Source organism: Meleagris gallopavo, chromosome 5 (assembly GCF_905368555.1).
Source record: "Meleagris gallopavo chromosome 5, MGAL_WU_HG_1.1, whole genome shotgun sequence".
NCBI classification, from domain to species: Eukaryota; Metazoa; Chordata; class Aves; order Galliformes; family Phasianidae; genus Meleagris; species Meleagris gallopavo.
The window spans coordinates 12,843,447-12,869,568 of record NC_139408.1 but is presented as its reverse complement, the minus strand read 5'-3'; the positions used below and the strand labels follow the sequence as shown (position 1 = coordinate 12,869,568).

Sequence of the window (26,122 nt, the reverse complement as noted above, 5' to 3'; positions counted from 1 at the left end):
ATAGATCTTCTTTTTCAGCATCCATATTTTTAGTGGTTGGATGCCTTCCATATTCTCTCTCTGATCATTTACATGCCATGGCAACTATTCTTATTGGTTCCATTTAGGATACAATTTTGTTGGTTGTGATATTCGTTTGTCATGTGATCGCTGCTGAGAAATAGTGATGGGCAAATTTCAGTGGTTTGTTTGAATAAGCAAGTGGAAGTGATGCATCTTTTTTGGAAAATGCTCTTGACATGCTGATTGAAAGCTCTTTATTGGAGGTATATAATAGGAATGTTTACTTTTAGTTACCATCAGTCTGCCAAACTAGAAGAAGTCTGCCAGGCAGCAACCACTTACATGGTATTTTACATGCATACAATAGTGTACTTTCTTATCCTTGCAATGCCAGGAACACAGGCTTCTTATTTTGATTCCCTTTCAAAAAAGCACCAAGATTATTTTTATGCTTGCTTAATGCATTTATCTGCGTGTGGAGCATGCTGAATTCTCCCTCAGTTGCTCATTACAAAAAAACAAAAACAAAAACACTCAAAATGATGGAAAAGTAATGTCGATGGAATTGGCTGTCAGAAATTGGCTGTGGCATGAAACACGTGGAAAAACTCCGAAGGTAGTATTTCTGCTGTTTCTTGAGAACAAACAGCACGGTCTTAGTTCTGTAAACTATAGTTATGATATGTATATTTTTAGTTTGTTTCTTTTTAAGGTGTTTGCTGAAGGTACTGGCAGGTTCCATGCTCTCACTTCGCTGTATTTCTCCCCCTAAGTGGTGGGGCATGCTGTTTATGCTTGATTCTCAGTCACTCTGGGAATAATTGAATGAATTTCAAGGGCTGTTTTCTAGCATAAGTAGACCTGTCACATATATACAATAAAAAAAAATATGACTGAAGACTCAATTGCGCAGACTAGGCTTCCTCTCATGACTCTGTTGCAAATCAGTTTTGTCAAAGGACTATAATGTTCTCTACTTCAGCACTTTCTTTTTTAACCGGTATTATGAATTGTGACATTCAGTGGGACTGCTTGTGTTAATAAACACCGGGACTGTGTGTAAGAGATGTTTGAATGCTCTCAGCCCTTACCCTCATTAACTGATGCAAGAAAAGTGTATTTTATATGTGCAAGTGTCAGAGAAATTTAACCAGACTCTGTGACTAATACTTCATAACAAGTCTAGATGTAATCTGTAAAATATCAGTAGAATTGCGTGCAAGCAAGTTTAGGTTAAATACTCCTTTTATTTTTAATTTATCGTATTTACATGGATATGGTCCAGAGCATACTAGCTCCAAGTTTTGATCCACTGAGATGAATGTGATAAAAATAAAAGGCCTTTTTTTTTTTTTCTTAATTTTTTTAATTCAAAAAGTTTTTTTTTAAAAGTTTTCTTTTTTCTTAGGAGTGCTTAACCTATGGAACGCTTTCCCCAAAGCAGTCTTTGAAATCACTGTGCTTAGAGGCATTTAAAATCAAGCTCTATGAAATATTCATAGATAAGCTATGTTGAGCATTGGCTGAAAGGCAGACAATAGAGTTTGATTAATTTCATTTTTCTTGTGTTATTCTTCAGCAAGTTTATGCCAGTTTCTGGCTGTGCCAATTTAAAAGTACCTGGACCCTCTATGTAAGTTGAATCCTTCAGTGCTTGGGAAACTTCAGCTAGTATAAAGTATATAAAGACAGGTCTCTGTGAACTCCTCAGATGTTTCCTGAAAAAAACTTAGTTAAAGGACTTGGATCTTTTATTTTCAATGTTGCCCATAACCCAGGATATTTGTAAGAACACTTAAAATTGCCAGGATAGGAATTCAATGGGATGGTGCACTTCTGCAGACAAGCAGCGTGCACCTTGTGAGTTTGATGGTGATGGGTGATGTTCCTGGGGCTGCCAAGTGTCTCAAAGAACAAAGAACTGTTCCAAGCCTTACAGATTTCCATGAGGGGAATATATTTTTGACTTGCTGAAGTACACAGGGTGTAAAAAAAATAAGCTGCTAGAAAATCCAGAAAGCCTTCCTGCACTTTTCTTACCTTGCCGTGGGAATAGGAGTAGCAGCCAGAAAGCCTGAAGTCCCATTGCTCAGTAAACAACTGCTAGATGGGCAATTATATGTTGTGATAATGAACCCCATAACAAAGTTGTATTTAAATACCAAACAAAAAGGCATTTTATTGCAGTGGGTGTGATGTGTGCAAAGCTTCTCTTTGTTTCAGTAGGTTGTGATTGCAAGCTAACAAGTTCTAATCTATTATAAAAAGAAGAATAAAATAAGAATAAAATAAAAAAAATAAGAAGAAAAGGTGTGATTAGATACCTCAAAAACCTTCTGCAACTTGTCAATCTGGGTAACAAGCTCAGAGAAAGAGGAGGGAAGGGAAGACACTGATATGGCAACAAGCAAGCATCATTGTGTTAGCTAAGGGAGATTTGTTTGCATTGTGATGTACAACAAGTCTTAATTCCATCCTTTTTAATTAAGTATGGTAACAGTCTGTTGATTCTGTCTGTGATTTTCAGCTCTGGCTTGAGTTATCGTGAGCTTTACAATCTTTCTGCTTTATGAGTAACCTACCAATAAAATATTCTGTTTTGACCAGCAGCACAGAGCTGGAGGCTCAGTTTCAATGGGTTTCTGCACCTCTCAGATAGGGCAGTAGTTTGAGCGTGCAGGCAAGGACACAGCCAGTGACATTTTTCATTCTCTTGAAAGTGCCAGAGATGGAGTGTTACTAGGCTTGTCACATTCTCTAGCATGCTGAGTTACATGCGAAGAGCAGATATTTCTAAAGTACTGCATTCATGGTTCATTTGGATGAGCAGGCATTTCTAATTTGGCACCAGCCTAATGAAAAGATGCATTCCATTCCAGATTCCAGCAGCTGCAGACTTCATTGACTCCACAGATAATGCCTTTAGTTTTGGCTGTGGAAATCAAGTGATAATTCAGCGAACTGCTTCTAAGTCTAACAGTTGTTTTTCATAGAGGAAAAATAGAAAAAATAAAATAGCAGTATTTTAAACTCACCCTTATGTTAGTTTTTGGTTGATTTATTGGTAAATAGTAGATACACTCTGCTAGATTAAGTAAGAATTTATGGCATGTTTTATACACGCACACACACAAAGAAGCAACCTAAATCAAAAATCCCAAAGCATTTCTGACAAAAGAGGTAATGCAGAGAACTCTGATTTAATGCATAAATGCTAAGCCGTTTTGCTAATAGTAGGAGGGAGTTATGGGCTTTCATTTCTGTCTTTCTTTGGATTCTGAAGGTGAGAATGAAGGCTAGCAGCTGAGGTGGGAATTTAATTTTATTATAGACTAGGGGGTAAAAATAATTTACTTCCAGACTGACAGAAGAAGCCTGTTCCTGAGATAAATATTCTTTCTTTCGTTTAAATATAGAGCAGAGGAGTTCCCACTTGGGACAGCTTGACATTTATTTGCTGCTTTTTTTTGCTTAGTCTTTTCATTTTGACCAGCTTGTGACCTTAAAAATCAGCATTGAACTCGAGTACATTAAGCTGAGGGATAAATCCATTAGACTTTCACTGGCGGGTGAAATTTAATCAATTGACAGCTAATTTTTAGACACACGAACATGGCCATAGGACAATGTCAGGGCCGTATTGCAAGCTTGAGTGTGCTGCCTCAGCAAAATGTTAGGGGTACTCACATAAAACAGATGCCTACCCATCAGGAAAACAGTTGGAAGGGCAGGTACTTCGAAAAGAAAACACTATTAATTTTTTTTTTCTTGTTCTGGTTTTCCTGCGCATTCCATTTAAACTTACACAGTCCTGTATTATAAGCAAATTGTCATCTTTTCTAGTTTTCCACTTTTTCACAATCAAAGTTCTTGAGTTTCATAACAATACTGTGTGGGATCAATAAGTAATACTTTATGCATTACGAACATGAGTGTACTATAGTGGTAGAAGAACCTGTTGTGCAGAGCACTTTCTTCCCTGAAAGCTGTGGAGAAAGCAATGGTGTTGAAAGTGGAAGCAGGAAAAAAGGGATGTGTTGGTGGGATAGAGTACTGGGGACATGCTGTGCAATTAGCTTGTCTAGGCAGTGAAGCAAGAATGGGATCTTTTTTGGGGATGTAATGAGATGAGAGGTGAGGCAGTAAGGCTAATGGAAGATCAGAGAGAACACTGTGAAAAAAGCATTTGGTTTCTCACTATATAGTCAGTTGTTGTGGTAGGGTGACAAGTTTGCGTTGTTCCAAGTGTAAAATTTGGAAATGTTACCTAGAGTCCTTAGGAAATACATGAGAACGGCAATGATTTCCAACCTGGAATATCATGTGACGTAATTAAACTTATGTTTAGATACTGAACAAAAAAAAATCTGACTATCGTATTTTTCCCTGACTTGTGTAGGTTTCATGTGCATTTGGTTCATAATGTGAATTTTTGGGCTTTTTTTGTACAAATTTTTCAATATGGGAATTTGACTATAAACACGTAAGGTTTTTTTGCTCAGCTGGAACAAGCTGATTTGGAGATATTCTCTTTCCTTTTTTAGAATGACGGCCCTTTCTTTCAGATAAGAGTCCAGGCTTGTGAGATAGACAAGCTTTCACTAGTACAATAGGAATAATGAATATAGGATTTTTCTTAATTATTTTATTTTTTATTATTTTCTCACTGGAATTTGCTCTTTATCCTCGATTCACTCGCTGAAGTAGGGAGTTAATTTTTCTTTGTTTTATTCATTTTCTTCCAGTGTAGCAAAAAATCTTTTGGGCACTGATGAGCCATAGTGGCCTACGCAAGTTTTGAGGTCAAAATTGCCAAGTACTGACTTTTTTTCTGAATACTGCCATAAGAAAATCTTGGCAGTTGATTCAGATATTATCTCTTGGAAATTATTCAAGGCCTAAGTTGAGGAGGTAGTTCTGATTTATAATTATGAGGCAGATAATCTAAATTCATCTCTGTTTTTATAGGCAGCCATTCATAGTAAGAGCTCTGGAGTGGAAAAAAATCAAGTTGTTGATGGAAAATCCAGACCCAGATCTCTGAAAAAGAGAGCTATCAATGTACATTTTAAAAACACAGAAATAGCAGTTCTTGTAAGAACCACATTAAGCATCTTCAGTAGTGAAAAGTTTTCATTAAACTGCGTAAGACGGTATTTGGGTTTTGTTTAAAAATGCCAGGTAAACCATTAGGCTGCATCCTTTTTGGGTACAGTGACAATGGCTGAAAAATCTGGTATGTAGGATTTTTGCTCCTAAGCGTGGACCATTCTGAAATTAGTACCTGTTAATGGCACTTTGTGAGCTAAAATCTATTTCAATTGAATTCCCAGTTTGAATAAGTAAATATGAGCTCGCAGTTTGTGAAGAAAAAACAAAACAAAAAAAAAAAAAACCAAAAAACCAATTAGTCTTTTTTGTTTGCTTTTGAAAAGCAGTTAGTAAGTCATAAAGCTAACCAGGAAAAAAAAAAAGTAATTGTGTTTTTTATTTTGCCTCTTTCTGATTCTTCCATCCAATAGTGCCATCATATTTTCCTCAGTTTTTTTTTTTTTTTTTTTTTTTAACATAAACTCTGTTGGCCTCTTGGAAACACCAGCTCTAATTTCACATTTTGTAACAAAACATTGCTCATGTGGCTTTTATAACATTTTTATACTCATTTTCTGATATTAAGATAAGACTAGAATAAAAACTTAAGCACTGATATCCTGGTACCTCAGGGAAGTGTTCTTGTCTCTGCCACCAAATTCTTTTGTGATGTGAAGTCTTTTAAATAGTAAACACTCCCTTTTCTGTATGAGGAATATGAAAGGCTGACATGAATATTTGTAGCTAAAATCAATGGATGTGTGCTTGATTCTATCATCCATCTCATGATGCTCACTGCAGTTGATTGTTCATTTTTGGGAGAAGAAAACCTGTAAGGAGACACTGGAAAATACGGTGCAAAGACATGGAAGGGGCTCAGCATAGAGATGTGGTGGATCCTGGTGCTGACTCCAGTAAAATCATCTCACGTATTTGCACTTGCACTGGAGTAGATCAGATTGTGGAAAGTGAAAGGTACTCTTGTTTTGAAATATTCCTCTTTTGTCCATTTAAACTTGCTAGTATTGGCCATAACTGTGCTGCCCTTCCAGTATTCCTCTGCAAAGGGAGGGTGTTGTCATACCAGTCAGCTCTCAGGAGTGTTTGGAAACTAAATGTATTGATATTTCTATTCACTCTTGGAAAAGACCTTGAAGTAATTAATCATTCTGTATTGGTTGTAAGGCTCGGAGAGCATAAACCGAAAGAGTGACAGAATTCACAAACAGGAGAAAACAACATGCCTATGGAATGAGCGATCCACTCTGAACTCAGGTTTCACAAAAGCTGTGAGTGGACATTTAGTTAAATCTGGACAATACTGGTAAAGGAAGGAGGATTCTGGAAGGAGGTGCTCGTGCATTTGGCATCTGAGTGCGTATCTTGGCAATAGGCGATTGCATTGAATAACCTACCAAGCACAGGCTTCTCCAGCTTGTATTTCACTGTGTACTCATGGTAAGAAAGCTTATGGTAAGCTTTCATGGTATTTTCAATTTCACGTAAAATTAAATAGCAGCAATATTAGGGTGTCTTTTTTTTTTTTTTTTTTTTCCTTCTGTTAGCTATTATTTATTAACTACTGAAATTCTTACTCTTATTAAAGTTTACTTGGAGCAAATAATGGACACATTCCTTCTCAGCTTTAAGCACATTAGTTTACACAAAGTTAGAATGAAATTGCAAACATTTTTAGGAACATATATTTGTTTTAGCTTAAACAAAGTGGTGAACCAGTTAAACCAAACACTAGCCCTATCATGCTGGTTTTATTGCATAAAGCAATATAGGTGACTACAAAAGATGTCACCTGAAAATAATTTAGTAGGTCACATCTTCATGTGGACGTGGAAAATGTCACTGAAACAATGGCTGGAGTCAAGCATTGTTTGCTTCGGCATCAGTGATGCCCTGAAGTACATCTGCTTGCCTCTGATATTCCAGCAAAGGATTAAGCTCAACTTAGTCTTCCAATAACCACCAGTTGAGTTGAGGTTTGGGCATTTAGCCTATTGGGTGCTGTAGGTCTATCAAAATCTGTTTTCCTATGTATTGTGCTTCGCTTTTCGTCGTAGATCTCAGGAGGTAAAAGCCCCTCATCTTAGCAAGTTACTTGTTATAGGTATTTGTGAAAACAACTTAGGCAAAGCAAATTCCAGTTCCTTTGAGTTGTTGTTAGTACTTCGTCAAGGGCTGGCTTTTTTAATGCATGATTAGCTTGCAAGAATAAATGGCATCATCAAGATTTGTTGGTTCAGAAAACAAAATACACCAGTTTTCCTAATCTATAAACGAGTTGCATTTAAGTGCCAGTGAATGCGGTCACTCACGCTTAACACAGAATATAACATCTAAAAAATACGTAATAGCTTTATTTTTTTTCAGTGAAATTAAATACTGAAAGCAGCCGTAATAAAAAGCAGTACAAGCACTAGAAAGAGCCTTCCATTCATTGCAATGTGAGAGAATGGACCTGATCTGATCTTCAGTTGTTGCTAGCACTTGTCTGCACACGGAATTGTTCAGTAACAGCTATTCAATAATAGCTACATGTGCTGACATTGTTTCTGTTCAGCTTAACACACCTTGATGGGATAAATTAAACAGAAATAAGGCAACCTTATTCTGAAATGAGAGTATCTACATATGGCATAGCTGTTCTCGAGCAGTCATTACTAAATGGTTCCATGTGTAGACAGCCCTTTAATCTAGCAAGTTCTTAAGTCATTTCTGAAAACATGACTTAGTTTCCTATGCTATTAAAGTACAATGTAAGTATTTTATCAAAGATATAGTTTTTAAAGAACATCTAAATATCAGTTGTTCTTGGAAATTGCAGACTAGACAAGGGATATACCTTTTTTTCAGGTAACATGGTTGCCAAACAAGAAAAATGTACAGCAAAGTGACAATCCTCAGTGCAACAGCTTAAATGAAAAGACTGTTCTGAATAGTTCTAACGTATCTTTGCTAAGAAAGTGTCTTGAGAGAGATTATTATAGCTTTAATGTTTTCTACGTATCAGTTCTGCATCTGATAGATTTAAAAATTGAGACAATTTCTGAGTTTCATCAGGAATAGAATATACTGGAAATGATGCTATTTGCTTTGTAGTGAAGAGGGTTTCATATTTTGTGGGATTTTTGTTTGTGTATAATGAGGGGACTTTTTTCTCTGTATTGACTAGGTGCATGGACATTTATTACAATCAGTTTGTTTCAGTCCAGTGAAACTCAACATTTACATTCTACAAATTAAAAAACAAACAACAAAAAACACACACATTTAAAAAAAAAAACAGCAGGAAAATACAATCTGAGTTGTTTATTCACAAAAATAAATATACATCTTGGTATATCCTTGTTAATTCAGAGTAGTGAAACAAATGTGCTCAATTAAGATGACAGATAAGTTTATAGGCACCAAATGTGTATGGCATATGAACAGTCAGTATGGAACTAGTATTGTATTCACAGTGTTAGTGCTGCTGGGGAAGCTGCTACTTCTGTTAGAGAATTTCCTTACAGTATAAGTAAACAAAAGACATACACTCTATTTTTTTTTGTTTGTTTGTTTCTTCCTCTGGCATACAAATCTTCTATTTTCCACGCACATAGAAATGTAGATTCTGCTGCGTTGTTTTCTCCCACTCACATGAATCAAATTCTTGACTAAAGCAGCCAAAGTAGCCCTCAGTGTAAGCCTTTCTCCTAAACACCAACGTAAAAAAATTATCCTGCTATGAGATCATAGCTCATATTAAAACAAGGCTAATGTGGAGCAGAATTGTTACCTGCTTTGCCTATCAATATGCCATTCTTTTCTCTCTCTGCCCTAATGGAGCTGACCAAGAAGAGTTTGCCTGCAGTTTTCCTTTCACAAACTCCAGTAAACTTTGGCAAGATTAAGATATGCAGTAATATTGCAAAGTTGTGAATGGAATTTTTCTAGATTCTCCAAATATATTTTTGCAGTCTATCAAGTGTCTTTACTGAGCTAATTCAGCATACAAGAATTGGTTCATAAAAAGTAAAGTCATTGCTGCATCGATGTCTAAGCACAGTTATTCTATATATTACTGCATAATACTGAACTATTAAATCAGCAGTGGGAAGAGACTTCCAGAAACCATATGCTCTTTTCCATGGGCCGTTGAGTGTGGTTAACACTAGGACATGATACCCCTTGTACCTAGCCCCTATTCAACAGCCTTCGGATTCTTTAAAATCCTGCTAAATTTATTTCCCCTGCACATCACATAAAACAGGCTTGTGTTAGGAGTCTCTTAAGGGTGAAAAGGCAGTGCTATCTCTTAATCTTCTTGGGAAAGAGGCTTCTCTGCTTGGGAAACTGCTGTGTACCCCTTATTTTTGTAGTATTGCTTCCTAGGAGGCAGATATTTGAGCTTTCACCCTTTCTCAGGCCTGAAATGTTAAGACGTGTAATTTAAAGTCTGTTTAGATTTGGACTGCATCTCTTTATGTTTGTGCACAGAATTCTCATAAAATGGCCAGACTGCTCTTCCAGACCCAGAGGAATGCACTCATTAAGTGTCTTTACAGTAAACAAGGTTACTTATGTTACCTATATAGACCATGAGGGAAAAAATCTTTGTTAAGACTCGCGTCAGGATTGTGTTTGAGGTAATTTCAGGCTTCCACATACTCGTGTTAGATCAGAAATGTTCAAAATATTAGTTTTCATTAACCCTGACGCTAGTACTGGTTTAGAGACATTGACTTGCAGATTGCAGCAGCATTCCTTTTCTGCCTCAGGTAAGCCAGCAGCTTATAGATCAGTATTTCCTTTGGGGAGATGCACTCTTCTTTGGATTTAATGTTGTGCTCTGGGGCCACTTTAGATGTATTTTTGTCCATCTTGAGCTATCATTCCCTTGGAGTAATATATTGTTTCTCCAAAACAGTAGAGAGGTGATGCCAGAGCAGCAGTGAGCAGTTTCTTGTGGGCACATAATTTCTGCTTATTTCTTTCTGTATTTTTTGAAGTCAGAAAGCTGTTGTAGAAGTGTACATCACCACGTAACAGGAAATGTCACTTTTAGAGGAAAGTGGGTACACTAAGACAGAAAGTGCTGCATTTGCTAATTTTTTTTGTACAAAGTGGAAAAAAAAAAATAATTAAAATGCATTCCAGATATATTTTTTTTTTAGTTTGAGAGCATGTTGAAAGTATTGTGACTTCAGAAGGAACTGATGTACATGAATGTGCAGATATTTGTACATTTTCTTAGCAGGTCAGACTGACCCAACCTTACTGCGTAAACAGGGTTAATGAACCTTGCAAAGCACAGGATTAACAAAGAGAAAAGGGAACATGGGAGTAGTAAAAACAGCCTCTATGTTAACCGGGGAAATGGGTTGCTCTCCAAGTATGTCCACTTGGCAGCACTTGCAGGCAAGCAACATGATGTTTCCTCTCTCTTTTTTCTTCATTTCTTTCCTTCTCCCATTCTTTACACTCTGTCAGCTAGTTGAGAAACTGACTTTATTCATGTTCACAAAAGGCACCGTTTACAGATGCCTCCTGGTCCTCTTGGGTTTTTCATTCCAAAGCAAAGCAAAACTGCAATACACATTGCGAGTTCAGCATCTTAGGGCTGGCTTTGAACGTATGTGATGGATATAGCTAAAAAGAGTGAAAGCAAGCCAACGCTGCTACTGCTGCTGAGTGATTTTTCTTACATAAGTTTTGTGGGTAGCCTGTGTGACAAGCTGTTGTGAACATACTTTAAAAACAGAAAGCCATTACCGCATTTTTCAATAATTATTAATGGAAGTTGAACTTTATGAATTGTAGTGCTGTGGGTTTGCATACTGTGTAAAAATTAAAACAGATTTTGATTTTTAAAAGAGTCTTATTATCCCATCTCTACTCCTTTTTTTCCCTGCCCCTATGTTTTACATTTTCTTTCCTCTAAAAGAAACCCTCTCTGATTAAGGATCATGTTGAAAACTCAGCAGTTTTTAATCCAGCTCTCTGCAGGCTGCAGTTCATGCTTCATTTAACTGATCGGTTCCACTGCTATATTACTAGACAAAATCACCAGCTTGAAGAGAGAAGCAATTATAGTAAGTCATAAAAATGGAAGACCCCACATTTTAAGAAATGAAATCCAGTTTAAAAACTCTCCACTTCTCAGACAGATGATTTGGAGGGTGTTTTGTACATGACCAAATGAATAGCGTGGTTTTTAGTGTTTTGCTACACTTTGTATAAACAAACCTGATAGAAACGTGGAAGTTCGTGCCTAACAGTTCAGCAGAGACTGTTAAAAAGATTATTCTAACAGCTTCGAAATTGTAGTGCAGATGCATGTGAAAAAGTTTCAGCAAAGTAGCACAAAAATGTGCAGGTGCTGGTGTAAAGTATGAGTGTCAGATTTGAACAGTAACTTTTAATGTTGAAGTTGGAATAAGTGGGGCTTCAAATTGGCAAAACCGATGCTTTTTTTTTCTTTTTTTTTTTTTTTTCTAGTACTGCAGTGCAACTGCACGAACAGATGAATTGTCAGGAAGAACAAATCAGCTATTGAGATGCTGCAGGACAGCTAACAAAAACAAAAGGTGTTGGGACAGCTTCTGAGTCCTAACTTCTGCCATGGACCGTTGTGTAGAACTTGTTTAACCTGTTCATCTTATGCCATGATCCTGTAGGAGTCTTTGCTAGCATGTATGCTTGACCTCAGACCTCAGCAGTTCTGCACAGTTGCAACACATGCTTTGAAAGATTAGGAAGTGATATCTGCGTCTTTAAAGAAATGTTGTCTAAGTAACATACCTGTTGGACTGCTCATCATCTCTGTGTACATATGTATATAGGGGTACGTTTACATTTTTTGTTTAATTTTATTACTTTTTGCCTGCTTGTGTTATTTCTGTATCTCAAATAATTGTGATGAACAGCACAAATCAACACTTCCTTCCTTGAATGTGAAACAATTGCCAGTGCAAGCTTTCTTCATTCACTCCATTCTCCCTTCATTAGCACATTTCTGTGCTCTTTCAGTTTCTATTCTTCATCAGTCTTTCTAAGGCTGCTGAAAGACTCTCAGAGCAGACAGACTTAACTATAGCAGAAAGTACAGTGATGCAATGTGTCTCTTGCAACAGGCATCTTGAATCTCTGTATTTGAAACACTGGGTGTAGGTTACTAAAATGCAAACTGCTGTAGCTCAGCCATTACTAACACCACAGCGCTCATAGTTATGCTCTTCTTTTGAGTGAGAAAGGTATTATTGTCTCACTAGAACATATGTTGATGCCTTAGATGTGTAGGGCATTGTGCAGAGATTTAGTTGCGTAGAGCCGATAGTTGCAAATCACACGGAAAAATCCACACTGATCCTCTTCCAGTTTTTGTTTACAGATATTGTGGTGCTTCACATGCTATAAAGGCAGGAGGCTGATAGAAGTTGGAGAAGTTTATCAGAAATACCTCAGAGTTGGATTATTTTTTTCATAGCAGTCCAATGAGAATCTATTATGCCTAGTCATTTTGAGATGACGTTACAGTGTACGTGACCAGGGATGTATGGTCATGAAGTTTGTCTTCTGAGAACAATTTCATGTTCTTTACATGACCATTACATTGCAGCCGAGTACAGTCAGTTGTGTGGTTTTTCCCCTAACGTATGGTTTTTATTCCCACAGAAGTAAATGTGTTCGGTTGTTTTTTTTTCATATGATGGGGGCCAAATTCTGCTTTGAGCTCTACCTGCATAGACAAACTGAATTCACTCCCAAGTTACACCACTTTATGTGGCATCTCTGTTTCCCACAAGAGCAAAGGTGTGTATTTCTTGCTTATGTTCAAGTTAGCACGTTGCTATTTTTCTTTCTTTTTTTCCCCTAATTAATCCTACAGTAACAAGATAATGCAAAAAGACAGGCTATGCAACTGAGCTCTGCTAGTCTTCCCAGGAGAAGACCTAAGGATGAGATGTTTTCCAGAGAGCAGAATTCTCTTTAGCAAACAGCACCAGGTAGCTGGAATAAGGTTGGGTAGTTTGTCTGAATTCCTGAATTGTTTGAAAAATAATATCTATCTCTCTTCTTAGTAAAAATATACTCATTTAAACTGATACATGGAATAATTTTGCTTCAGACTGATTCACCCTGGCGACTTAGAGATCTCTGAATCTCTGAAAGTGTAAGGGCTTGGGGTTATTTTCAGGTTTTTACCTTGTAGGTGGATAACAGCATGACATAGTTGATTGGATAGGTTCTGTATTAGCATGTAGCATTTCTTTTAATAGCAATGCTGCAGTCAGAGATTACTACTAAATCCAGGAAATATCATTTGGTTATCAAAGTAATCCACAAATTTTGGGAAGGAGGGGGAGAAGACACTGTTTAATTTTTATTTTTTTTAATAAAAAGTTACCTTAGGTTAATCCATTTTGTATGTCAAGAGGATAAATCTGACAGGAGTCAGAACAGCTCCAGTGGGACTAGCACTACAAGTTACAAAACAGCTAACATCATCCAAGACTAATTTCTTTCCCCTGTTTGTCCTACTGTGGAGGGAGAGTTAAAAGGCAATTCTTGGGGAGTTGAAAGGCTCCATAATAGGGCTCCTCTCTCTATGGGAGTAAAACTGCTTTGTGGCCTTTGTCTTCAGGCTGCTAATAAACCATCCCATGCTGTGAAGCTTTGAGTTCACTCTTAATTCAACTTCAGTTCAGCATCCATCAGCTTTGGTTTCCCTGTCTTAGCAAGCAGGGTTTTTTTTCTTGTTGTTTTTTTTTGTTTTTTTTTCTTAAATACAAGGTGCATCTAACTTGTATTTGAGCTTTTTCATTCATTGTCTGAGTTTATAAACATACCAGCTTCATAGTACACTGCTTGGCAGTTGTTGTTGGATCATATGAAATCCCAGAAGCACTGCAGCAGCTCAGGTGGAGTGCGTACTGTTCTCTGTCTGAGAGCACATCTCTTTCTCTCTTAAAGCATCTTACAGTGTGAGGGTATATTTACCCTTATGAATCTGTGACAGTCCTTCTGGAGTGTTCACGATGATGTGTTACTCGATGCAATTTGGGCTTCAGCTGATCTATCTTCCCCCCCCAGTCCCCAGTTATGTGACCAATCATTCAGTAACACATTTGTCTGCCTGTTGTTTCTGACAGTGTTTTTTCCAGATAAGACCAAAATATAGTACCTGGGTTTGTAAATGCCAAGTGATTTGCACTTGGCAAATTAGACAAGATCTGGCAAAAGATGGTTTTTCTTGGCCTAATAATATAAGTGTCTGTGAAAGTCACATCCTTTTCAAATGAGCTTAAAAATAATGTCAGTTTCTGTCATTTGAAACAAAGTGGTGGTGCAATCTGTTTCAATGAGCAATGCCCATATCTCTGCAGGCACACTTCCAGTTAACAACATTGGAAAGATGTGGCTCAGGGTAGCACGGAGTAGCATGTCACTTTGACAGGGAACAAGCAAAGGGGCTCATACTGGAGAAGGTGCGAAGCTAGGCTGGATGAAGTATGAAGCATGTTTAATTTAGTAGTGGCTGAAGCAAAAATCTGCTGTTAAAGAGAGTGGGAATTCTCTACTATGAGGGGAAAAAATGGCAAGTATGTTGGGAATATCTCACTTGCAGCCTTTTAAGAAGATTGCAGGGAAGCTGAATAGTCAAGGGATTTCTCTGAGTGGTCTCTTCATCTAATTTTCAAGAATTAATCTATTTTCTCTATCTTAATAAAAGTTGATTTTGATGGGTCGTATGAACCTGTAAACCCTCTGCAACTTTGTTTTGATAAGATGGATAACAAAATTGTTGAGTTTTCACCTGAATATCTATTGATATCCTCCCAAAAACGTATCAGTGGGAAAGCAAAATGGCCTGAAACTTAAGGATGCAGCTAGAAGTTCTGTGTTTGTTTCCTTGCTCTGCTGCGTGGTCTCAGGATAGGGACTTCCTTCCCTCACCCCCAGACCATCTAGGGAGAGAAGACTAAATACTTAGTATAATACTAATACTTAGTAGTAGAGCTGCAGGAGGCTCATGTTTTGTCAACTGCTTTCTTTCTGTACAAAGTTACAGAAAACTATCTCTTTCTATGAATTTTAGGGTAAATGAGCTAGTCTTATGCTAGGTATTGGAGATCTTTGTCAGGATGATTTAACTTGGTTTCTGACTGAGTGCTGCTTTCTAATCTCTAGTAGCACACACATATACTCAAAGGATTAAGTCTTTGTTATGTCATGAATATCTTAGGAATTGTTATTTCTAGACTGTTGTGTATATGGCTGTCTGCAGAATGATCTTCTAGTTCTTGGTTTTTGGCTTAGTTCTGATCCAAAATGGAGCAAATCAGAATGTACTTCTGTCCCATTTCAAGAGAATGAGGTTCAGCTGAAAAATTGCTGTGTTGGTATTGTATGTGTTAAAAACAAAACAAAACAAAACAAAAAAAAAAACAACCTAAATATTCCAAGAACTGGATGTGCAAATGAAAAGAGATGGTAGACAATTTGGGGATTGGAAAACAAGACAAAGATCAAGGTGGAAAAAAAAATGGAAAGCCAAAAAGGACAGATCACATAACAGATGGAAGATTAACTTGAGAGTCCTTTATGCTTAGAAAGAATAGAGATGCAGAAAGGAAAATTCACAGGAGAGGTCATTACATGAAAACAACAACTTGAAACTAAATACAATATCCTATGTCAGTTTGAGAGGTTTTTTGTTTGTTTTTAATTGAGGGCATTAAAAATGTATTTCTGATTACAATTTCTTCAGATTTTTTTTCTTTTTCTTTCTGGATTCTTAAAAACCAGAGCTTGTTTTTTATTGACTGATCTTTTTAAAAGATTTTTTTTTCCTGCAAACCCTAATAAATAAAACCTAGCTATGGTTGGCAAGGAAGGAAATACTGTATTTTGAAATGTTGCCATCGGCCAGCTCTTTGATTTTAGAACTGAAAATCAAACTGACCTTCACCAGTTCTTCTAATGCAGTTAAGAACACATGTTGAGAGGGCAAAGGCTTGCACACGTAAATGTGATTTTGTACCCTTGGTTCATGCCAAAAGAAAGTACAATTATTCTCCGCTCAAAAGTCTCAGTGGGAACCCTGGCCATTGTCAGATGGGTGCTTTGTGCACATCTGCTGCATTGCCCAATGCTTGACTTGACTGCTCACCCTTTCATTGAAGATAAACAAGGAAATAGAAACTCCTGCTTGTGTAACTAAAAGGATATGAAAGGACACGTCCTCACTCGAAGCAGTCTAGCAAAGAGTAGCCTAGCTTGGAACAAATGCAGAGGAACAAAATACACCCGTATTATCCCAGGTCAGACTGCTAGTTTACATATATAGCTGTGCTACCTTGGTTAAATAACTAATCTTAAGACTTTTTAAAACTTGTATGCTTCAGAGTTTGGATACACAAGTACATCTCCGGACAAACATGCCAAGTGTAATCAGTGTTTATGCAAATAGTCTGTCATGCAGTCCTTCCTTTCTGTCCATATCTGTCTCCTTTAAGTTGAATTCTGTAGGAGACACTGTCAAATATTAGAAAAGCCATTTTCTGAATGCGCTGTTTATTCATGCAAAATGGGGAATAACCAGCATATTTAAAAACACTATTTGGTTTTGTTGTTAAGAGAGCTTTCCTTTCATCCAAAAGTTGGTATCCTGGTAGATGCAAGCAACGTTATTCAAGATATCTACCTGTTGTGTGACTGGGTAATAATTCTGATAAGAATGGTTATGAAATTGCATAACTGTGGATATGAAATTGGTGTAATTGCACATGCCTTCAAAGCAATGATCACAGGAAAAAAAAAAGACAAAACTAACTCAAGTAAAAAGAATAAGTAAAAGATCCATGACCAGAAAGTGGCAGAAAGGATAGGTCTGTGTACAATACATGCAGTCAGCAGAGTCTCTCTGTGTCTTTCTGTGCTGCTACACCCTTTCACTTATATGTCCCTGTTTCTCTTCATGATAACTCCCACCACACTTTGATATAATCATTTCTTGCCTAGAGAGTCCTTTTCCCCAGTGTTTCAAGAAAGCTCACTTCCTTGGCAGCTAATGCCTTGCAGTCATTTCCCAAAGAGGAGAAACATCAGTGCCAATTTAGGCGACATAACTTACCTTGCCTGATCTACAGTTAGCTTTGCACTAAGGCAGGTGACTGGTGCTGTATCTGCTGACCCCTGGCAGGCATCTTGAATGCTACAGAGGTGCATAAATAGCACTACATGCCTCTCTTCTTGCATGTGTGCTCGCTGGTGTGTATTATGCTATTTCACATCTAATTCTTGGGTTAAGCAAGAAGTCAAATTGTGACAACTTTGGAAGCTTGTAAATTCCAGAAGTGTTTTCCAGCAGAGGCAAAGTTTAACTCTATATCCAGTACTTTAAGTATACCTTATTTCTCTGGTCAATGTGTTCATTCTGCAAAGCTTAATCCTCTTAGCCTTATTTGATCAGGAGCAGCCCGAAACAACTGATACAGCCCCAGCCATGGATTGCCTTTATAATTCAGTGCAGGGCTATAACTCAGAAACTTTTGTTTACTGAAAGTTTGGGCGACAAGCTGACTGGGTAGTTGCCACATCACCTGACTGCGGCCAGCTTGGTCAGAAGCAATTCCCAGACTTTGGGTACTGGTTATTTTATCCTCTGATTTAAGCTATTGGAGAAGTGTGTTTATAGATCACTGACAGAGTCCGTACTTTGGGAACTGCCAAACAAATTGACTTCATTCTCACAATTTAAGGAGGCCTGATGAGAATGGAAGAAAAGTAGCTGATCATACCGTGAGCGAACACGACTTGAGGTAAAGTGGTCATGCACGTTTGCTGGCATGGTGTGTCTTGATTATTTCACTAACACACAGCTTTGAACTCCTCCAGCAGCATCATGTGTTACTTTCTGTGAACTTGCAGAACAAAATATTTATTCTCAGCTGTTTCGGAGAAATGAAAACAAGCACAGACGTCATTGCCATCACGGGAGCTAGATTTAGTGGTTGTGGCTGTCTGGGGCAAATATTTCCATGTAGGCATAAAATAAAAAGGCTTAAAAAAAAGAAAAACAAAAACAGGGATCCTCAGTCAAGACTTCAAGGTAGTGTAGTGTGGCTGTTAATTAGTGAGGATGAAGAAGCCAGTGAGAGATTCTGAGCTCCAATTGCCCTTTATTTACTGTCTGAGCTCAAAAGGCACACGTTATTTTTGCTCTAAACCTTGGTTTGGGTTGTCCACGAGAGGCAATTGATATCCTTTCTGAGGACTGGATGAAATTTCATTTTTGTTTGACATGTTTGGAATGATCAACTCAGTTGATATCACAGACATCAAACTGCACTGGCATACAACCTAGAAATGATCCAATGCAAACTCTGAACTTTCCATCAGTGGAAAATGTACTCTCAGCAAAGTCAAACACTGGGATTGTGATGAACTGTCAAATAATATTGTGTGTGGGATGCATCTCCATCTGTGAACCTTCTAGATCAACTATTTCATTACTTATTTCATGCAGCATTTTGCTTACTCATAGCACTCATTTCTGTCTTCATCCTCATGAAGGAAAAGAAAATAGAGACATGTTTCACTGTAGGATGCTACTGGATTATTATATTGGTATTACAGTCTCTCCCATTAAGGAGGAAGTTCACTAAGTCTTGTTTGGTGGCTGTTCAAGGGGATCCTGGGCAAATTCTAGCTGGGAAGCTACTGTTCACCTCAGTCTATTTTCTCTCTAGCATAGCAATAGCTTATCCTTAAAATTTATTGAATAGAGCTTACCTCATGTTGAGTACAGGCCACCACTTCGTACCAGTTTCATAAATGAAAACCACATTCAACACATTCACAGAAACTGTTATAGTTGGTAGCTATCAGGTTGATGTCTTTTGGTGTTTCCTCACAATGTCTACTTGATGCTTATGTAATCCTTTTCCTAAGCAACTCACCCTGCTTTTCACTTTGCAACTCGCCCTCTTTATTTCTGCTTCAATCAGCATGAGTAGAATATCAGAAAAAGCTGCTTATTTATCGTGCTCACAATACGTATGTCAGGCTGATAAAACTAAAAATGCTAAATCCCTTGATAAAATAACTGAACCGAGCAAGACTTCCCCTTTTAGTAAGAACTCCAATGGGAATGCAGTTCTAGTCGGTCTGCTACTCCATGAAGTCTGCTGAACCACTGCAAGATGATGAGTTGGTTGCTAATTTGAATAGTAGCACAAAACCATTTAACAAGCTTACCCTTTAGTTGCATAAAAATGTTTGTTTCTATCTACCATCATAGCCATTCGGCCATGCAAAGAAGTACTTTATCAACTATTTTCTAATAGAAAGTTTGTTCTTCCCTGCCTTGAATCTAGGTATAGTTCTACTTTACAACAGCATCTTGAATTACTTCATTCCTGTGGGAAAGTATGGGGAAAGGCAAACAATTTTACATTCCATTGCTACAGGTGGACGGGCTAAGATATTTATTGAAGGGATTTGGCTACTGTTATCTCAGGAAAGATAGTTATGTATTTCTGAAAGTAATTTTTTGTGCAGTTGACCTCCTGATACTCTCTGGCACATAAAAGCAAATAAACCGAACCAACATCAGGTTGTACATTTTTTTTTCACTCTAATAAATAAGAATTAGATCTTATGGTCTTCATCTCTGAAATTGGCTGAGATTTTTCTGTAATTTTCCTTTACTAACTCAAAAATATTGTTGAGATATCTTCAGCATTGCCTGTTGCTTGTGTCTAATGGAAAGCCGTGCTGTGGGTTTGAGGAGAGCTCTGAATGGTTGCACAGATGCAGCATGTTATTTCTTTACCTGATGCCTCTTTTTCTAATATTCAGAGCACCTGTCCTAAGAGGTAGGCTGCAAAATTTAATTACAGTAGTGTGTAGGCTGTCCTTGCTTTTCATTTGTGTTTAAATGCAGCCTTCTTACTTTGTCTGAGGAGCAGTATGGGGTAGAGCTGGACCACTCCGTGATCCATGCCAGCCTCCAGGACAGCACTGAAGATAACAGTGGGAAATATATTATCATATCTGTTGAAAAAGACTTTTATTTTTGTTTTGAGATGAATAAAAGACACTGAAAGAGTGGGCTGATATAATATTAGCTATTCTACCTCTGCAAAATTGATGCCATCTTTAACAGTATACAGGATAATTCTTTCCTATTCATTTTGTTTTGCATTGAAGGTACAAAAGATTCTAAAGGATGATTAATGAATAGAGAAACAAATGTGTTGAGGGACATGCTGTGGTGAGAACTATTGGTGATAGGTGGACAGTAGGACTGGATGATATTGTATATCTTTTCCAACCTTGGTGATTCTATGAAATTTATTACTTATAACTTTTTGGAAGTACTTGGCATTGACCTTCATGTAATGCCATTCAAGTCTATAGGAAAAAATATATATATACAGATTTGGAAACAGTACTACATCAGTGTTCTCTCTAACGAAAAAAACAAAATCCAGTTACACTTGCAGTGTAAATAAGTGGGAGAAATTAAAGCAGAGAATTTTTGAGTGGAAGTTGCAGCGAGTTTGAATATGTTATCAACTTTTGCACTGCTTTGAGGTTAACTTGTACTTTTGGAAGAATGGATGGCTGTAGCATCTGTGGAGAGCATTTAGCTGAACTGGAAATAAATTATCAATAAAAAGAACGGAAGAATGGAATCAATACTAAAACAAACACAGAGAAATATAAACACTCATACTTGAAAAAATACCGATTTGGAGATAACTGTTGAGCCTCAGAGTTTACTAGCTCTTACAAACTGTTCTGTCAAAACTGCCTGGAAATAGGATTTCTTTGAAGCATTTGGCCTTGGATGACCTGTAGACCAGTTTGATCCAAAATAAAATTCCTCCTTCTAGAACTAAAAGCCCACTCATTGCTAACAATAAGAGAAGATTAAAACATATTTACAAATACGTTAACAGGAAAACACTAGGTATATTGATAAAAATAACATTGTAAGCTGCTGATATTGTTAATGAAAGCAATTCTATGAATCTTATCAAACAGAAATGGAATTACGGTTCCATACACCAGATGTTAAGAACAGAACCAAAGATACTTTGTCTAATCTGGACTTTTGATTGCTAGATTTTTTTTTCCCTTACACTTTACTGTGAGAAAATCTTTCTGAACCTTTTCAAATAGCCTTCCGTAACGTTCACTTACCAAAATAAGATTCATTATATAAGGATATAGTTGCTGATGTTTAAATCTAATCTGTTATTACCGCAAAACTTTTCTGAAGTCAGTTTGAACTCTCCAGAAGTGTTTCTTTGATCTCGAGGAAGATATCCTAGTGATTAATGGTGCCGATAAGGTGTTGATTGGTGCTTGGAGAACCTATTCAAAGAAACAATAGACTATTATACTCTACTTCAACTACCATATAACAATATTTAAGCTTTACTCCTTAGAAACAGTAGTCTTATTTATACATCCCTGTCTACCTCTAAACCAGTATTACCGCTTCTGGCTTCCTATTATGTTGAAAGCATACACCAATGTCTTCAGTGCTCAAATAGATCAGTTTACAGTAAAAATAAATAAATAAGAAATAGAATGGTAGAACTACTAGCTGTATTCTGTAATTCACCTGAGGGGTGTTTTAAGATTTGAGACTTCACAGGGTGAAACTTCCTTCTTTTTGAGTTAGGATCTACAAACTGTCTTTTTTAGTTTCACACTATTGCTGTAGATAAAAGCACCAGGAGCACCAGATTTCTTACCAATACCAAAATCATTTGAGAAGATCAAACATACCTAAAAGACAAAAGCACAACAAAATCAATTAAAAAATCTTGAACATCTGCTCTTCTCAAGGGTGAATATTTGATTCTGGAAGCCTAACAGTCAAAACCTTGTAGCATACAGTATCTTGTTGTTGTTAGGCTGTTTAGCCTGTGCAGTGAAGAGTTTGCAGATTGTCTGGACTACTTGAGCACTGAATGGAGCAGAGCACAGATTTATCATGCTGTGTTCACACTGCTTCACTTCAAGAATAAAGAAACAAGCCTGAAACCCCTCCTTCCTTAGCCAGGGTGTTGGCTATAGTTTAGCAAAGATGATTTTCAAGAACGTACCTATGGACTTGGGAGGAAAGATGAAATTACTACATGGATGATGCAAAACCTGCACCTATCTCAGCATGAGAAGTATTTGAAGATGGTATCATTTTCATTCACAATAAACTTGTGCACACTAGAATTAGGCTTGAGTACAGAATTACATCTTAAATAGCCCATGCTCTTAATCCTCCACTGATGTTGTCTTTATGCAGAAGTGCACCACTGGAGAGAGGAAAAATGATTCTTGATGCTGTATCAAAATACATACTGAGAAGTAAGTGGTCTGAGTTATTCAGACTAGAGCAATAATTTGCAGTATGTAACCTCAGTGTTTTTCATGTGATAGTAGTCACTTTAAATCACCAATAAGGTGGTGCAATTTCCACAATACTGCTCTTAATGTACAACATGCATGCCAAGCTCCTTAAGGGTTCAGCAGAGGCCACTTGCTGTACTATGGAAGCTGAGCTATGCTCAGCTCATTTTTCCTTTTTCTGTTTATTAGCAGGGCTCATCTTTTAAAGCAGGCTCTGTAGAGAAGAGGGAAATTATGGACTGCAAGAAGCCTTTGGTTTGGAGAAGGATTCAGGAGACGTTCTGGTAGCTAGCTAGATCTCTGATGAGGGAAGTCTGTTAGTATAGCATGGGAGACTGAAACTCAGACCAAATATCAAAATGACAGGCTGTAGTCAACTGCAGGAGCTGTGGACGTAGAGTCACAGACCTACTGATTCGTAGAATCTTTAGGTCTGAAAAAGCCCTTTCAGATCATCCAGTCCAACTGTTCACCTCCCATCAATATTGCCCACTAAACCATGTCCCTCAGTGCCACATCTACATATTTCTTGAACACCTCAATGACTCCACCACCTCCTTGGACAGTGTGTTCCAATGCCCGATTACTCTCTCAGAGAAGTTTTTCTTGATATCCAACCTGAACCTTTCCTGATGCAACTTGAGGTGGATAGGGTAACAAAGGATAAGAATTGCTAAGCCTGTGGGAAGTAAAAGCTGCAAATCCAGGCAGATTGCATGGATTTTCTCCTTTGAAGCTATTGGTTGGGTTTTTGAGAGAGGGAAAAATGTAGTAGGAATGGAGACAAGAGTGTATGTCGGGGGAGGGGAGGGAACAAAGACAACAGACTTGTATTTTCTCAAGCCTGGATTGATTTTTTGAGCAGCTTTGTATCACGATTTGTGGGTGTGGGGTGAAAGGGAGGGCTACCAAGAAAGGACGTTGTTACTGTGGAATCTAGCTCAAAAGAGGAGGATTGTTTCTATTTGCCAAAAAATGGAAACTGGACAAAAAAGAAAAGAAAATGTAAATAAGGATGGACATTTATGTACATATGTATCTACAAATTTATTAGCTGCCAACACTGTCAAATGGCATTTGATACTTTATATTCCTAGTTAAAAGTATTTCACTCCTACTGGAATTCTTCTGAAAGATGGTTTACTTCAGTGCTGGTCTGATTCTAATGTTTGCTTGTCCTCAGAAAACAAAGTGTAGAGTAAAAGTAGACAAGATATTTCTTTTAGTAGAGACAGCAAGCTTCCTAACTATCCCCAGCCAAAGTTACGTTAAGGATTGCTAGAGCCTCATAGTGAAATTTCAGTCAGTCAGTACCTTCACAATCCTGAAACATTATTTAAAAGCACTTTTTAGACATAACACAAATTTTTGCATTTAGAATAAAATAAAATGAATTCCCATCCTCCACTGTTACAGCTTTACAAATAGGAGTTGCTGCTGCTGTTTATTTCCTCATGCAGCTGCATCACCCTGGCTCTGTTTAACAAGAACCCTGTTAAATCCGTACTTCTGAAGTCTTATGTAGTGTGACTCAGGCTTTATGCAGACAAGATATGAAGGCTCTCCTTCATGCCTTTATTTTGCACATGGTCCACCTTCCCCCGTGAAACTCCACTTTTGGAGCTGCCACGCTAGCCCACATGCAGAAGAGTTTTCAAAATCAGGAGGACGTTGTAAAACACTTTTCAAGTTACATGAGATTTCACCTAATGTCCCCTTCAGTATTTTCTGAGTTAGAATCATTTAATGTACTCTTCCTCCTGTAGTATATTTTTATGTACCCTTACCCCTTACACTTCTTTCTCCTTTCCTGTATTTAAAAAGTGATTAATTAATTTACAGTTTTAGTTGGAATTCTGCATCTGAAGATGCTTGTCTCAAAAGGTTATGACTGAGTAACTGCATTGTAATCAAGATTATTATTTGCACATTGCAATGTACTACACCAATTTGGAATGATGTCCTTAAATCCCTCAGATGCAGTATGTTAAGGTTTATCACATACAACTTATTCCTTGCATATCTGATTGGTCATCACTTGGGCACTGAAAAAGAGACTGCATCCATTCCTCCGTGTTATTTCATTCTAGGTTGTTTTGTTTGAATTGATATGAGATATAGTTGATTGCCCTTGCAGGTTGCCTTTTGGGGAACGGGCTATGCAAATCTTTTTCCTGACTTGGAACATAATTCCTGTTGGTTGTTTTTGCTGTGTATCCATCACTATCTTTTTCTTAGAACATATTTCAAAGGCGTTGCAGTGGTGTGCTCATTTCCTGTCTTTTTAAGCTCAGGCACATTCATTTTATCTTGGAAACTTCATTTAGTAACCCAGGGTCTCTTAAGAGCAGACAATGAAAGGCTCCACCACGTTTTCTTGCTGAAGAGGTGGCGTGAGGATGACATCATTCATCTGTGCTAGACACTGACTCATAGGCATTTGACCCGAGGGTGGAACCCAGGAACAGGGGTTAACATGAAGTCATCTGCGGTTGCACAATGCATTTCACAGTTGCTCTTTCTCTCTCTCTCTCTTTTTTTCTTCTTCTTCTTTTTTTTTTTTTTTTCCAGCCATCTAAATAATTGCAGAGTGCAGAACATAACGAAGTACAGCAATGAGGGAAAACATTGCTTTTGGTGCTTTTCCAGGGTACTTTGCAGATCACAACCAGAAAGAGCAGGAAAATTTTTGTGACAGAGCATTGGATTTCACATTTGGATACAGAAATAGCTTTGTCCAGTAGCCAGAAAAACAGATTTTACTTAAAACTGCAGAACATACAACTGTTTTGCATTGTTGCTGGATTTGAATTTTTGCTGCATTAATTTTCATTGTGAAATGCTAGACCTATTTTTAGATTTGTAGGGTGGTATTATATGCAAACTTCGAGGCTTTGTTGACATGCTGGCATCCAAAGCATGTTTTGGTTTGTGCTGTTTTTCACAGCACAATTTTTTTTCTGATATTTTTTGCTATCTTTTCAGCCTGTCCACTGTTGCTTTTTTAGAGTTCTCTGCTTCATATCCTGGCACAGGGTCTGGACTTGTCCTTGTGAGATACGGTCTGTGTGAGCATTTAAGGGCTGAAAGTCCTAGTGATGTAACTTGCAGGAATATTTATAATATTAAGGGCTTTAGAAAGAGAAATACCTGTTAGGCTCTCTGGTTTCTTACACTGCTTGAGATTTGGCTGAATTTGTAGGTAATACCACCAAGATGATGATTGTGCAGGACTAATTGCTTCCAGGATCTCCTCTTCACTTAGCTAGACCAGGGTTAATATAGGCATGTTTTCCATTTTATAACATGAGAAATTAGTTTTTTTCCTGCTTGAAAAAGCTGTGGAGAGCATTGAAGACAGCTTGATTTTGCCCACTGGTGAGTGCTGTGTGAGTACAATAATCAAAAGATAAGCACTTGGAACAAAACACTGATTTCCAGCTTTAGATTCTGGAAATCTGAATCCTGTAGACAACTTTGCAATCCCATATAACCTGATATAAAACTGAGTATATAGTAATTTACCTAGCAATTCTCATTTAAAGTCTCTGAAATTTAGGGTATAAAAAGGCATTTGTATTTGGAAACTTGGAGATTCTGT

At 37.5% G+C, this 26,122-nt stretch overlaps 1 protein-coding gene across 6 annotated transcripts in view; it reads left to right on the top strand.

Annotated features, from left to right (window-relative positions):
- KCNQ1 (potassium voltage-gated channel subfamily Q member 1) overlaps nt 1–26,122 on the top strand; it is a 332,148-nt gene that overhangs the window by 153,874 nt on the left and 152,152 nt on the right. For 3 of the 6 annotated variants that reach the window (XM_085224288.1, XM_085224292.1, XM_085224289.1), the window contains one exon: nt 17,856–17,915. The exons of the other annotated variants lie outside the window; for them this stretch is intronic. In XM_085224288.1, the coding sequence (XP_085080414.1) occupies nt 17,856–17,915 (60 nt within the window). The remainder of the gene's footprint in view (nt 1–17,855; nt 17,916–26,122) is intronic. 6 annotated transcript variants of the gene reach the window in all.